The sequence below is a fragment of the Mesoplodon densirostris genome, chromosome 14 (genome assembly GCF_025265405.1).
Source record: "Mesoplodon densirostris isolate mMesDen1 chromosome 14, mMesDen1 primary haplotype, whole genome shotgun sequence".
Lineage (NCBI taxonomy): Eukaryota > Metazoa > Chordata > Mammalia > Artiodactyla > Ziphiidae > Mesoplodon > Mesoplodon densirostris.
In genome coordinates, this window is record NC_082674.1 from 58806116 (window position 1) to 58822658 (window position 16543).

Sequence of the window (16543 nt, forward strand, 5' to 3'; positions counted from 1 at the left end):
GACTTTTCTTAACACTCCAGGATATTTCTTGGGTCTTTCCTTATATCTAGCATCAAGAAATCAGATGAATACCAACATTGTCTAAATTTTACATGTCAGTCAGACAGAAGAAGAGTGAAAATGAAATGTTTTAAGCCATAAGAAAATGTAAATTAACATTGGGTGACCCTTTTTAATAAGTAAAGGAACGCAAATGATTTGTGGCCAATCCTTGAAAGCAAAGAAATAAACTCAAAAAGGATTTACTCGTAACCCCTGCTCCTTTAGCAGACAGCCAAAAACAGACCCCCAGTTCTAGTTCAAGTTCCTGATTCACCTATACTTTGCCTCCCCTCCCAGTTTAATTCCCTCACTACAGGACTTCTCTACCAATGAGAAAATCAAACATGGAATAGAGGAGCTGTGGGGATTCCTCCCTAATCATAGGTGTCATACCCTACCCCTCAGGAACCAAAATTTCAGATAGTACTTGTTTGGATGATATGGACCAAAACACAGCATTGTATTTCAGAAGTGGGCACAGACAATCAGTGTTCAAGGAAATCTCTTGATTCCAGTGGAAAGGAGTTATAGAATTATAACTGGACTAGCAGTCACATAGTGCCTCTTCTGAAGCACATATACAGCATTGGGCCAGATCTGCCAGACTCTCACTAGGATCCCCAGGACCAGAGCATCTACCCCATAGCTGAAGAAGAGGAGCCAGGACCAGTCTTTGAGATTTGAAATATACAATGGAAGCTTGTCCAGGAGGATGGCTGGGATTCTAATAAAAGGCTTTCCAAAGCTTTACAAGTGCAGGGCTGGGATATGCTGTTCTGCTGAGCTTTGGGGAGACCCCCAGCTTGCATTAAGCTCAGACATCTACTGTTGATGATTAGGTAGGCCCGTTCACCAAGGGGCTGTGCTCTAGAATCCTTGACCCATCTGGGAAGGCTCCTCAGGTTCACATAGGATCACAGGAATTGGCTGGAGCTGTCTGAGCCTCAGGCCCAGGGTGTTCATCCAAATGAGACCGGAAGAGGTGCAGTCCAGCTGGCAAAAGATCAGGAGGCATCCATGAGCAATAGAGACTTCTCCCCATGATCTTCTTCCTTCCATCCAACAAAGAGGTAGATGCTGGAGAGGCAAATATCCTTAAGACCCTCACAAGGGGAGCTGGAAAAAAAAGTGATTGCAACCCAGTATCAGAGGATGGTGACTGAGAGATGTACACGGTGCCCTGAGAGCCTGGGGCAGGAGCAATGAGCCCCATCTGTGTTGGTCAAAGGCAACAGGCAGAGACCAAGTTGTGTCTTACAGAATGAATAGGAGTTTGCCAGTGTGGACATTGCATGTCCCAAGCAGATGGAATGTATAAAGGCTGAGAAACTGGAACAGAAAAGTTTATTGGAAAAGGTTTATTTTTTATAAAAGAGCCCCTGCCCCCTTCTCTCCCTGATCCCTTTCCCCATCTCCCCAACTTCTCACCCCTCTACCCTGTGGGCTTTATGCTGCTGCTCCCTGAAACTGCTTGCTCTTCCCCAAACAATTGTTTAAAAAAGCATTTCTATATTTATCAGAACAGTTGAATGTTTTTTCAAATGCTGACTTACCATCCTTCAGGGGATTGCCTGTTCTGATCCTTTGTCTATTTTTCTATTGTTTGCCTTGTTAATATTTACTTGTACCAACTATTTACATATCATGGACAGTAATCTTTTGCCTTTTTTATTTGTTGCAGATATCTTCTCTCACTCCTTTTCTTTTTTTTTTTTAATTGTTGTTTTATTTGGCTGTGTCGGGTCTTAGTTGCGGCATGCAGGATCTTTCATTGTGGCTGTGTGGACTTCTCTCTAGTGGCAGTGCACTAGAGAGGCTCAGTTGCCCCACGGCATGTGGGATGTTAGTTCCCCCATGAGGGATCGAACCCGCGTCCCCTGTACTGGAAGGCGGATTCTTAACCACTGGGCCACCAGGGAAGTCCCTCTCACTCTCTTCTTGTCTTTGTTTATGGTATCTTTTGTCATCCAGAATTTAGACCCTTCAGATAGTCAAAATTATTCTTTTCTTAAAAAACAATTCCTACTTTTTGTATCTGGTTAAAGAAACCCTTCACTAACATGATGACAAAAATCTCCTTCTATAATTCACTCAATGGATTGAAAGTTGTGTTTTTCCCATTAGGTTTTTTTGGGGGGGCACAGGCTCTGGACGCGCAGGCTCAGTGGCCACAGCTCACGGGCCCAGCCGCTCTGCGGCATGTGGGATCTTCCCGGACTGGGGCACGAACCCGTGTCCCCTGCATCGGCAGGCGGACTCTCAACCACTGCGCCACCAGGGAAGCCCCTCCCCTTAGGTTTTAATACATCCAGGGTGACATTTGGTATGAGATAGTGATCTGATTGGTTGTTTCCAACTATAAATCCCTTGTCACAGCATCACTTATGGAAGGGTTCATTCTCCCTCCGCAGTTTGAATCACTGCTTTCACTGTATAGAGAGACCTCACATACATCGAGGTGTGGGCTCTCCATTTTACTCCATTCCTTCTACCGTTCTATATCATACACATAGGGCCACTATATGTGATAGGGCAAACTTTCCAACTTTGTTCTTTTTCATTATTGCCTTGATTACTTTTAGAACTGTAATCTTCATTTCATTTTTGGAGTCAGTTTTTTAGTTTAACAAAACTTCCTTTCAGAATTTTTCCTAGAATTGAAGTTATAGATTAACTCGAGGAACATGAGATATCCTTATGATACGGAACCTTTCAGCACATGACCATAACATATTGTATCACTTCTGCTCAGGTCAGACAGACATATCATTTCTGGATATGGGGCAGAAGAAACTAAATTTTCCTCATAGAGATGGAATACACTCAACCAGAATGAGAATTCCTAAAGATATTGCATCATGAAAAGGAAGGCCTAAAATCTGCTTTGCCCAAAGTCATCTTAAATATCTATAAAATAGTCTGAAACCAAGATAAAATAATAATAACTCTCTAGAAGTTAAAATTAAGATACATGAGTGCATAAAAAATAAAAGTAATCTGAAAACAGTGGAAAATGTTTGCAGTACAAAATGTCAGAATCAAAGGAGCAAACTCTAACCTCAAGAATTATTAGAATGACAGGCAGAAATGCAAGGCTCAGCTGAAACAGATCCTTAAGTGAAAGGAAAGAACATCAAAGCTACAGAAGAGTGGGTTAGAATAGAAAAACTTACTGTAAAGTTAATGCAACAGATTGAAGTACGAGCACTATGAACAATACTTAGAAGCTGAACTGAAGCAGTAGTAAGTCGTATCAGTGAAACAGAAGTCAACCTTGGGAAATAAAGAAGCCCCCTTCCAAATCTAAAATGCTATGATCCCATCTGTCTTCGAGGAAGTTTCCCCTCTTTTTTCAGTAAAGTTTCTCTATTTTGATTAGAGAAAGGCTGTATCGTTTTTCTTCTTTTATTTATTAGTATCACTAGTTATATTAGATATCCTTAAATGTTGAACTATCAATACATTCCTGAAATAAATACCAATTAATTAATTAGTATTCTTTTGGATTCCTGCTGGATTCAGTTTGCTAATATTTTATTTACAGATTTTTGAATGTGTATTTACCAATGAATTTGACTCTTCCTTTTTGAGGAGGGGGATTTGTTTATCTTTGTCTATTTGGGCACCTAGTTTGTGCTAATTTCATTTAAGTGAATTGGAATCATTTTTCTTCTCTAATCAGAGCAATCAGTTAAAGAGCACAAAAATAACTGTTTCTTAAAGATTTGAAACTAAACTGTGAATCTGATTGGGCCCAGGGTTTTTTGTTTTGTTTTGTTTTGTTTTGTTTTGTTTTTAGCATATGAGTGTGTGGAATGGGGTGGGAAGGAGTAGGAGGTGGAGTGAAGGGAGTTCTTTACCCAAATTTCTCAGAATTCTAACATTAAGTCTAAGCATCCTTTTAAATAATTTCCAAAGTTATGGAAATTTCAGATAATGAGCCCAGTTAGAGGATAGGTCAAAAGTAAAATAATAGACTATATGACACAAGGTAAAGACAAATGAACACCTGATTAAGTCACATCTGTTTTATTTTCCTAGATCAGGAAGTGTGCTGCACCACTGGAATGAAATCTATTACTTCGTGGAACAGTTGGCTCATAAATTCATCAGGTGAGAAATATAATGAGTAGTTCTCTGTCATGAGTAAAACCAGCCTGTTTGCTATTGTACTAATTACTAATCACTTTGGGGATGCTTTTTGACAAAGGTAGACTCTCAGATCTTATAAGAGAGACTTGACTTTGTTTTCATCTTTGCCACATATTAGAATAACTTCTGGCTTCGTGTTTTCAAGAGGACCCTGATTTGGTTATAAGACCGACATTTTTACTTTCTCCCTCTCTTGTCAAATAATATACTTCTAGGAGGATCGTTAACATTTTCTTTCACGGTGCATCATGCTGGGGCAATTGGCTCATTCTGGCTGGACCCATGTGTAGAGGTTGTAGGGTGTAAGGGAACCAACTCATCCCAGTTTGCCCAGGACTTTCTCAGTTTTAGCACTGAAAGTTTCACATCTTGGGAACTCTCCTCCGTCCTGGGCAAACCGCCATGGTTGGCCAACCTGGCTATATGCCTTATCAGGTAGAATCCTCTGAGCATACTTGACACCACTTTCCAAGGAAGGACAATGCAGTTTTGAACATTGTCATTATACACATTGCAGGGGCCTTGGAGGTCCTACTTTCTAATAAGTATAGACATCCACTAGTAAAAGAAAGGAGGTCATTTCACCCTCCTTGTGTGCAACCTCCAAAGGACAACACAACTGTGATAGCATTAACGGATATGCTTGAAGCCAGTTGTCAAGGTCTTTGGTGAAATTGCTCTGATCATTGTAAATTTGAAAGCAGCTCCAACCCTGCTTGATGGCCTCTGTAGAGTCTTCCAGCTGATGTAAGTAACCATATACTTCCTCTTTGAATACGTTTTTTTTTTTTAATCTCAGAAGACAAGTTGTCCTCTGAGACCAGGGTCATGACAAATATGTTCCCTGCAAATTCACTTACTGGTCTCAACATGTACCCACTGCTTGATTGGAGGGAGAGGGTTAAGATGTGTCCTCTCTGTTATGCCAAAAATTGGAAACTACAGCAGGAAGCATCTACACCCAGATGAAGGGAGAAAACAGAGGCTGGGAGGAAACAGGCGGGAAAAGTAGAGGAAAAGAAGAGAAGCAAATACATTGATGGTATTAAAAACAAAGTTAAGAGAATTGTACAAGCTTAGAATTGAAAGGAACAACTTCCCAAGCTATCCTCCGAGGCGTTCACTAACCCCCAACTTGAATAGCTCTGGTGAGAAACTGCTGCCTTTTGAGGCAAACAACCCAATAGTTGGATAATTCCAGTTTCCATAAGAGTCTTTTTTGTCATTGACTCATAATGTCCTTTCCTACACTCTCATCCATCTGGAGTGATATAAAACAAATCTGCCTCCAGACACTTGAGAGTATCTGCTATGTCTCTCTTTCCTCTAATGGTTTTCTGTTAGCAGAGGAGTCTCCTGGAAAAAGCTTTGAAGTTAAGCAGATGTGGATTTTCATCCAAGCTCCGTTGGGCAACCATAGCAATTTACTTACCTTGGTTGAACCCTAGTTTGCATGTGAAAATTATACGAGAAAATGTGTGCAAAGCAACTAGCCCAGCACCTGGCTAAGAGTGAGCATGCAACACTTCTCTTCCCCAGTTCCTTCAGAAACTCCAGACACTTTGCTATTTTAGATTCAAAGACGTTAGAGGTAGGAGTTGGGGGAACTAAGAGAGCCCTTAATCCAGTCCTCTTCATTTTATAGACCAAGAAACTGAGGACCAGAGTAGTTGACATGGCTTAATCTAGACCACGAGGCACTTTCCTTTAATTGTCTCCTCTGGCCCTCTTTGGCCATGGACCCTCCTCAAAGTGTGGCCCCAAGACACTACTGCCATGCAAACTCCAAGAGGAGGGTCTGTCTTTTGTTGCCTGCTTCAGCCCCAGGGCCTATAGTAGTGCCTGGCACACGATACCTGCTCAATCAGTAATATAACTTTTCACCTTTTTCTTGAAGCCCCCAACCTGAACCTCACACCCATCACTCTCAGCAAAGAACTTCACCTCCTATTTCACCAAGACCCCAGAGAACAGCAAGCAAGGAATTACCTCCTATTCCAATCCTCCTCTTAAAAGATGGATGCATGCCCTTCCCATCGTCTCTGAGATTCAAGTATCCCTCCTATTTAAAGCCTGTCCTTCCATTTTAGTCCATTTTATCCCATTGTCTCCAATATCCCCCAGGTCTTTGTTTCTCTCTTATATTTTTCTCTACCTTTCCTCTGACTCCATTTCCACTATCAATAGATATAACCTCATCTGAAAAAAAACAATGAATTTCCTGATCATGTCTTCCTATAGATGCTACCTTAATTCTTTACCAGTTTCTCACTCAAATATCTTTAAAGACTCACCATCTCCATATCCTTACTTCTTATTCATTCCTTAACCCACTCTCATCTGGCCTTCATCCCCACCCTCGACCTGCTTGCTCTCACCAAATTCCCTAAGTGATGCCCTAGAGGACAAATCCATTGAGAGCCATGCAGTGCTTGTTCTGCTGGGTAGAGGAGTTTCACTGGATTCAGATTTATCTCTCCTTAAAATTCTCTCCTCCACTGGCTTCTGGCTCTCCTTTCATCCCCCGCCCGGAGCCAGGCCTTTAAATGTTGGTTTTGGTTCTGGTTTGGCTCCCTTCCCTTCTCCCTGCTGATACTCTGAACAATTTTACTCACATTAGTATGCTGAGAACTCCCAAATTATGTCTCCAGCCCAGATTCATATACCAATTACCCCTTGGAGACCTACATTTCCTGCATTTCAAATTCATTCTTTCCAAAGCTTAACTCTATATAAGAGAGGCAGTATAACATAGTGGTTAAGAGCCTAAGTTCTAGAATCAGAATGCTTAGTTTTAAGCCCTAGGTCTAACACTCTCCCACTGTGTGACTTTGGGAAAATAATTTTATCTTTCAGGGTCTCAATTTCCTTTTGTGGAAAATAGGAATAATAATAGTAATGATCTCATAAAGTTGTTACAAGTTTAATGAAATAATACATGCAAATCACTTACAGTAGTGCTTGGCACATAGTAATACTTGATAAGGTTGGCCATTATTATATTATCATGATAATTATGATTTTATTATCATTTCTGATGTGGTGTCCTCTTGGCCCAGCACTAGTGAGGTAGTAAAAGGCAGCATGGTGCCATGGACAGGGAGCCCAGGTCTTTTTCAAAAGGCCAATTTCAATTCACCAGGTGTTGCTTGGGCTCCTACCAAGTATTACACACCATGCTAAAGGGTTTCCGAAGATGCATCAGACATATGGTAATGGATGTAGACTTTATCTTGGATGAATTAGGAGCCATTGGAGGTTTGATAGCAGATGAGTGACTAGATCTGATTTATATTTTATTTATTTATTTATTTATTTATTTTTCTTTTTTTTTTTTTTTTGCGGTATGCGGGCCTCTCACTGTTGTGGCCTCCCCCGTTGCGGAGCACAGGCTCCGGACACGCAGGCTCCGGACGCGCAGGCTCAGCGGCCATGGCTCACGGGCCCAGCCGCTCCGCGGCATATGGGATCCTCCCAGACCGGGGCACGAACCCGTATCCCCTGCATCGGCAGGCGGACTCTCAACCACTTGCGCCACCAGGGAGGCCCCTGATTTATATTTTAGGAAAATAATCCTGGAAGCAGTGTGAGGAATGAATTGGAATGATGAGAGGCAAGGTCACCAGCTAGGAAACAATGACTATTGTCAGGAAAAGGGGGAAGGTTTGGGGAAACATTTTAGGAAGTGGGAAATATAAGATTTGGAGCCAGGTCAGGTATCGGAGGTTACTGCATCATGAAGAAATAGGTTGATGCTATGAAGGGTGAACCATCTGGCTACTTAGAGAGAGCCCCAAAGGATGGCATTCCAGTGATGAACCCACTGTAGTCTGACAGTCTATCTTGCAGACTGAAAAACATGTTTGTCCTCAGCTGAGAGTTGATCTATCTCTCAGAGTGTGGATTTCACATTGGCAAAGCTCCCAAGTACCGCCATATAAAGACCATGCCGATGTATTCATTAATCATGAGAAGTTTAACTACCAAGTAGAATAGATAGTCTTGTGGCCCATCAGCACATGCTTTCCTTATAGGGTAACCTCCTTGGGAAGCCAAATAGAAGTTAAAAGTTGATGGTGATCCTACTTTTAGAGTAAAATGAACTGTATAATCTTAATGGCTAATGGCATCAAGCTGCTATGGCCTGAGACACCCTGGTCCGTAGAGGTTACACCAGACTACAGTGCAGGCACTATCAAACGTTGTCTGTTAGGATCCTGATTTGTATGGACAGCATGCAAACCAGTCTTCTAGGGGCACACTTCAGACAGAGCAGAGGAAAGTGATGAGTCTTAGCTTTCTTACTTGTGACCCACACTCACTGAGTGGTGGTCAAATCAGAAGCAGCCTCCAGGAGGACAAAGTGGGTCTTCTCTTTGGTCCACAGCTTCAAGTCAGCTGCTGGCTGACTACTTGCAACACCAGCTGTGAAGGTGCCCTTTGGGTTGAAGGTTGGCAGCTCTGGCAGCCGTAATATAAAGAGAAGAAGAGGGGGGAAGCCTGGAAGCGAATGGCATTCCACAGTCTCTCTTTCTGCCCTAATAGAATTGCTTTTCCTTTCCAGTCCACAGCTAAGAATGTCCTTTATTGTCTTCTCTACTCAAGGAACAACCCTAATGAAGCTAACAGAAGACAGGTAAGGATGCCCCCCACCCCATCATTACAAAACCCATCTTTTCTTGAATAGTTCTGATATTTGTGCCCCACTGCCAGCTTTGACCTGGCAGTGATTTTAATTGAATAGTTCTCTCTTTTGTCTTATGCCTTGAACTTTGTGCATTGACCCATCTGTTAATTTACTCTGGGATGACTTTGATAGAATTTCCTTATGTCAGTGAAATTTTATAAATGACTAAATCACGTTAAGGTAGATCTTACCTTTGATTGGTGACTCAGTCTGCTAACTTGGAGCAAAACGTTAGCAAACCAAATTCTTGAGGGAATATATTTTCTTTTATTTAAATTAGATTTATTTTGTGGATTAAGTGTTCAGAGATATAATAAGTGTGCTATGAGAGAAGTAAGAACTTGAAATACTATCATCCATAATGACTAAGGCAGCGAATAGAAAGGGAGGGTTTATGGCACTACAAAATTAAAAGAAATTTGAATCAGGTATGGGAAAATGTTGTTGACAGAAAAGGATTAGTTAGACCTAGCTTAACAAAAACATTAGTTGGGGTTTTACCACTTGTAGAGGAAAATTAGCAGTAACAGAGACACGTCATTTATTCACAGCTAGGATGGTATATTGGAGATGACACTTTTCCTGAGTTGATGATGCTTTGTCCACTTTTTAAAAAGTGGTATGGTCCCCATGAGAGAGGCCCCAGGGCGGGGCACACGTGCGACTATTGGCCAACTTGTGTGGACATGTTGGGGAAAGGAAGGGAAGAATGGCAAGTACAGGGAGGGCAGGAAGACTTTATTCTGTGCGATTCTTCTAGAAATGAGAATAGGACTAACAGGATGGAGTAAGGTTTTCTGGAATTGGCACTCACACAGCACGTCTGAGCTAGTCCCCATTTTTTCCATGTCTTTGTTCTGTAACAAAAAGAGCACTCTGTACCGTACGGAAGTTTTCAAACCCTGTTACTCCTTCAGCAGTATCTATTATATGCATGCATGCCATTTGACATGCACTGAAACCCCATTTTAAAAACAAGGGTTTCTTATTCCTTATTAACGGAAGGAGAAACTGAGGCCTTCTAGTGTTCCTAAGGATACCAAGCAGCATCCACTCTAGATGCAGGCTGCACATTCTATCCACTCCACCTGCTGTTAAACAGAGACTCATGAAGCCCAAGAAGCCTGTGTGACTTCCCTTCAGTATTGGCCAAGGATGTTTTTTTAAGATCCTCTATACACACATTTATCTGCTACTGAAAATTGAAACAGAACATCAAAATTTTTTTTTTACAATTCAACACGCTGTTCTAACAATGCTCTGGCCAAGCCACCCAACGTTTTCTTTACATTCCTTCCACACAAGTTAATTTGTTTCAAATTCTTGATATTGGGTTTCTTCTTTTTTTTATTTTTTATTTTTTTTATTTTTTTGCTGTACGCGGGCCTCTCACTGCCGTGGCCTCTCCCGTTGCGGAGCACAGGCTCCGGACACACAGGCCCCGCGGCCATGGCTCGCGGGCCCAGCCGCTCCGCGGCATGTGGGATCCTCCGGGATCGGGGCACGAACCCGTGTCCCCTGCATCGGCAGGCGGACTCTCAACCACTGCGCCACCAGGGAGGCCCTGGGTTTCTTCTTACAGTGGACTTCAGGCTCATAAAACAGGCAATACCTGAGATCTATTAGTGCTTCTTTGTGTCAAATCAAAGTGGAACTAAAGTATATTCAAGTCATTCAAATGCAAGCTACATAGATTCCTTATAAGTTACCTGCATTAAGGTAGAAAAGAGATGCAAGAAAAAAGACATCAAGAACTTATAATACAGGTTATCAAAATATTGGTACACAATCTTTTCCAAGCTGCTTCATAATGATCCTAAAATTAAGAGCAAGAAAAATTTGTACAAGAATAAGGTTTATGGCCCATCCAACTGTGTGTCATAATTCCTGTAATATTTATTGGCATAATTTTCTCATAATTATCCTCATAAGGATCTCTATGAAACAGGCAATAACGACTGCTATATCTAAGTCTTTTCACTCTTGATCGAGTCTCAACGTCCTTCTACCGTGGTTCTCTTTGAGAGTCAGACAGAGGAAGTCTGGCTATTTTTAATATCTTGAATCATCCTTTCCATCCTTTCTCTCTGAGCAGTTAACAATGTCCTCACCCCTCTCCTATAGGGTCAAGGATTTTAAGAAGCTCTGACACAGTGTCTCTAGCCTATGTACTACATGCAGGACTCCTAATCTCTCTCAGTCTTTATATATGATAATATCTGAGTCATACATTTGCAGAGATGTCTTTTCCTCAGAGAAAACTCCTCTGTCACCCATTCTTCACATCCTCCTACAACCCAAGGCTGCCTAGTGCTGCTTCATGCTGATTCCACTCGCTCTGCACCTAAGAGTTTGGCGAGAGACCAAGTTCACACATCCCCTGTGGATATTTTGTGTGCTACTGCTCACAGCCTCTGGGAAGTTGGAGAGGTGGAGGGAAGTCACAGATTTATAAACACTAGTAGAACATCGAGTCTTTCAGACCCATTTTGGTTATGCTAGTTCAAATTAGTCATCTGAATTCTACTTTGAATCTAGTTTTTTATACCTTAACTTCACTACTCCTAGTATCCCATGCCAAGGAGAAGACTGGGATTGGAATCTCTTCTTTGCTGGAAGCAGCATTTAATAATTAAGGGATGAATATTCATCAAACAACAGCCAGAAATACCTTGCTAAAGGCTGAATGATTTGGGAGGAGCAGATGCAAACTATGATATATAGAATGGATAAGCAACAAGGTCCTACTGTATAGCACAGGGAACTATGTTCAATATCCTGTGATAAACCATAATGGAAAAGAATATGTAAAGAATGTGTGTATATATATATATATATATATATATATATATATATATATATATGTATAAGGCTGAATGAGTTTCATGTGGTGACTGCTTGACCTAATCTGTGGGTCAGCTGGCAAAGCATGACCATGCTTCACTGACCCATCCCCAACCTTGTCAGCCTGTGGAAAGACACAGGCAAGCCAGCTCTCTCTAAAATAGTTTCTCATGAAATTGGTGTAAAGAATTAGACTTTCAGAACTTCCAACCTGCTACTGTTTATGAAATATATGACTTTCAGTAGTTTAGTTGGTCACAGGAAGTTTTATATTTTTTTCTATGTCTCATTAGATCTTCATAATATCCCTATAAGACAGTAAAAGATGCATTATTTTACCTATGTAGTAACTGAGGAGACACAGAATTTTTAAAATCTCATTCAAAAACAAGACATGAATTAGCAGAGACTCTCATTTCAACAAGAGCAAAAGATTTGGGGTATATCAAAAGTACATTTGCATTCAGTTCTCGGGATCAGATCCACACAGGGGAAAACATGGGAAGGTTGAAGAAACAGAATGGAAAATAATTATGTTGTGTTGAGATGCAGTAGAGGAATTACAATTAGACTAATGATACCTCTGCCACTTGTGTCTTTTATCTGCTAAGCACTTTACATAGCATTTATTTATTCCCATATAACCATTATTACTTCAATTTCTAATGTGGTCTTTGTGGTCATTTGATTTATTGTTTCATATGTAAAGTGTCATTTTTCACTAACTGCTGTCAAGATTTTTTTTCTCTATCTTTAGTTCTCAGCAGTTTGATTATGATGTGCCTGGCACACTTTTGTTTGTTTCTTTGTTTTTTTCTGTTTTTTTTTTCAGTTTATCCTCTTTTGGCTTTGCTGAGCTTCTTGAATCTAGAAATTTATGTCTTTCACCAAATTGTGTGGATCTGTGGCCATTACTTTTCAAATAATTTTTTCTGCACTGATCATTTTCCCCTCTCTTTCTGAGACCCCAGTGACACACATGTTAGACCTTTTGATGTTATTCCACATGTCCCTGAAGTTCTGTTCAATTTTTTTTTTTTGCAATTTTCTTTCTGTTCTTTATACCAGATCGTTTCTATTGTTCTGTCTTCATGTTAACTGACTCATTTCCTCTGTCATCTCCATTCTGCTGTTTAGCTCATCTACTGAATTTCTTATTACAGATATTGTGTTTTTCAGTCCTAAAATATCTACTTGGTTCTTTTAAAAATTTTTTTTGCTCTGCTGAGAACTTCTATCTTTCCATTTAATTCAAGTGTGTTACCTTTACCTCATAGATTATAGTTATTATAACTCCTATTATATAATAACTTCAGTTATTATAACTGATAATTCCAATAGCTCAGGATTGGCATCTTAATTGTCTGCTCTCCTGAGAATGGGTCACATTTTCTAGGTGATCTGTATGTCAAGCAATTTTATTTATTTATTTATTTATTTTGCGGTACGCGGGCTTCTCACTGCTGCGGTCTCTCCCGCTGCGAAGCGCAGGCTCAGTGGCCATGGCTCACGGGTCCAGCCACTCCGCGGCATGTGGGACCTTCCCAGACCGGGGCACGAACCCGTGTCCCCTACATCGTCAGGCGGACTCTCAACCACTGTGCCACCAGGGAAGCCCCAAGCAATTTTAGATTATATTCTAAAAGTTTTTAATATCATGTTGTTGAGACTCTGAGTCGTATTCAAATCCTATAGAGAATGTTGATTTGTTTGTTTGCTTTAGTAGACAATCACCCTGGCTAGGTTCAGATCACAGGTTCTATCTTGTCTTCTGTGGTTTTGATTTTGGTTCAGTTTTCAAAGTCTTTGCTAAGCTGCTTTGGGTGTCTCCTGTACGTATGCAGTTCAGAGATGATCCTGGGAGTTATACAGCTTCATACACAGAAGTAGAGGGATCCCCTTTACCAGCTCTCTCCTCTCCAGGATTCCCCACACACTGATTTTCTCAATGACGCCCCTGCCCTCCAAGTCTTCTAGCAAGAACAGTGGGGTTTCTCTTGGAGTTTTGGTCACCACATTGCTGCATGCAGTTCTGTACTGAGGCCACCCCTGGGGCAAAGCCAGGAGTCATAAGAGAGAAATAGAAATGGGATTTCCTCCACATTCTTTGAACCACAGGGGCCGCTTTTCCCAAGGGCCAGAAATATGGTGGCTTTCTTAGCTTTTAGGCAACATCCCAGGCTACTGCCATGTGACTGAGGCCCACCCTCAGATTAAAGCCACGAGGGAAATGAAGAAAAAAATTTGGAATTCATCCTCGTATGGGTTATTTCTCCAGGTTTTAACTCTCCAATCCACCTGCATTTTTTGCTTTTCAGAGTTTTATTGTGTTTGCTTTTTTCATTTTGTCCATACTTTTTATTATAATCCACAGAAGAGGTAGCCTATAGCAAGCCTGCTATTACTTCAGTTCTACAGATAAGGACACTGAGATTCAGAGAGCTTAGATAACTTGATAAGATCAAAGAATAAAAATGGCAGAACTGGTATTCTGATTATGGATTCTGGATTCAGTCCAACTCATGGGCTTTGCGTCATATTATGTTGCTCTTTCAAGATTTCTTAGCTTCATCAATTTGCAAAATGATTGAAAAATTGTAACAAGTTTTTTAAGCTTCCTCATTAGCATAATAAAGGATTAATGTTAATTTAAGTACTAATAGAATAAATTATTTCAGTGTTAGCTACTGCACATGATTCCCTAAAAACTCCTTGGATAGTCTTTTTCCTGATCTTAATAGAAATACTTCTAATGTTTCATCATTTGGAAATGAGATCATGTCAAGGAAGTCCAACTCTTCCTTTAAAAGAAAACAAGAATAGATATTCAGTTTAATCAAATGCATTTTTGGTATCTATTGAAGTCATATTTTTCCTTTGATCTACTAATACAGAGAAATGCATTACAAAAGATATTTTAATATTGGGCCATATGCATATTTGGTTACACTTGGTTGTGATATATTATTATTTTTATATAGAACTGAATTGTTTTCTGTATTTTATTCAGAAATTTAACATCAGTATTCATAATTGTGATTGGGCTGCTATTGTCCTTTTTATGACTACCTTTACTTACAGTATTTTTTATAATTTTTTTCTTACATTTAGTTTATCACTTCTAGAATTAATCCGATGTACGGTATGAAGCCAAGATCCATCTTTTTTCTCCAAGTGTTTAGGCAGTTTTTCCAACACCATTTACTGGATAATCCTTTACTACCAATTTGAAAAGTTAAACATTTTCATAGACTTGTGTCCATTACTGGGTTTTCTATTCTGATGCACTGCATTTCTGTCTGTTCTTATGCTACTACCACATTATTTTAATTAGTTTTAACATCTGGAAGACAAGTCTTTTCTCACTTCTAATCCTGCGTGAAAATCTGCTAGTCTTTAGTGGGTCTTTTTCCCTACCACATGCATTTTAAATAATTTTTTTAATGTTCCAGAATATTCCTGGGGTTTTCACTTGAACTGTATGAAAAGTACAGAATAACCTTAACAAAATGGCATTACATTGTTACTATATTGATTTTCTTATTTAAGGATATATCACTTCTCTTTTACATCCCCCAATGAGGTTTTGATATTTTCTTCAGCTCAGTCTCATACAGTGTTCACTAAGTTTATTCCTAGACATTTTAAAGTTTTGCTTCCATTGTGAATGAATTTTTTTCTGTTGTATTTTCTAAACTATTGTTCACTATAAAGCAATTAACCTATAATTTGGGATCCATGGGCTTTTATTGAACTCCATAAAATTATTTTTAAAAATTTACAAACCAGGGAGATTGTAATTTGCAACAGAACAGGCCTACGCCCCCCGAACAGTTAAGAAATACTGGCTTGGGGGAAATTATTGCTTTGTAGATTTATTTTTTATCCCATCATTTTAATGAAACATTATATTAATTCTAATATTTTTCCAGTTAATTTTGGACTGGTTTTTTAGTAAGATGGTTATATTATTTATAATTAATGATAACTTCTGTCCTCTTTTCTAATATTTATATCTTTTATAACTTCTCAGGTATCTTGGGTTGCTTGTTTTTTTGATATTGAGTTGTATGACCTGTTGGTATATTTTGCATATTAACCCCTTGTCAGTAGCATCGTTTGCAAATATTTTCTCCCATTCCTTAGGTTTTCTTTTCAGTTTGTTGATGGTTTCTTTCGGTGTGCAAAAGCTTTTAAGTTTGATTAGGTCCCATTTGTTTATTTTTGGTTTTATTTAATCTACCTTGGGAGATTGATCATAGAAAACATTGGTACGATTTATGTCTGAGAATGTTTTGCCTATGTTCTCTTCTAGAAGTTTAATGGTGTTATGTTAATTAGGTCTTTAAACCATTTTGAGTTTATTTTTGTATATGGTGTGTCTTCTTGGGTATCTTATTATATTGGCTAAAATTTTCAAACTTTAATGGAACTTGTGTTTCACAATTATGTACCTTATTGGATATTGACTTCATAGAGTTTTTTATCTACTATATTAAGGAATGATTTTTCAACTGCAAGTTTATTAAAACACTTTTATCTGAAATGTTAGTTTCATTAAATGCCCTTTTGTCATAAAAAGATAATTATATCTTTCTTTTATTTCCTTTGCCCTGTCTATGTGAAAATTTCAAATCAAAAAATTTCCTGATGTGAAACTAACCTTAAATTCCTGAAATAAATTTTATTCATCATGGTTTGCTCTTTTATTATATTTCTGGATTTGATTTAATATAAACCTAAATATATCACTTATTAATATTTAATATTAAGAATATTCAAGAGTTTCATTTTATACTGTCTTTGTCAGGCTTGCAA

The 16543-nt window shown here is 39.3% G+C and overlaps 1 protein-coding gene across 7 annotated transcripts in view; it reads left to right on the forward strand.

The window, feature by feature from the left end:
- Positions 1-16543, forward strand: part of ANTXR1 (ANTXR cell adhesion molecule 1) — a 292266-nt gene that overhangs the window by 22103 nt on the left and 253620 nt on the right. For all 7 annotated transcript variants that reach the window (XR_009534396.1, XM_060117934.1, XM_060117938.1 and 4 more), the window contains exons 2-3: positions 4084-4155; positions 8759-8830. Coding sequence is in view for 6 of the 7 variants with exons in the window: in XM_060117934.1 (XP_059973917.1) it covers positions 4084-4155; positions 8759-8830 (144 nt within the window). In the remaining variant the exon portion in view is untranslated. The remainder of the gene's footprint in view (positions 1-4083; positions 4156-8758; positions 8831-16543) is intronic.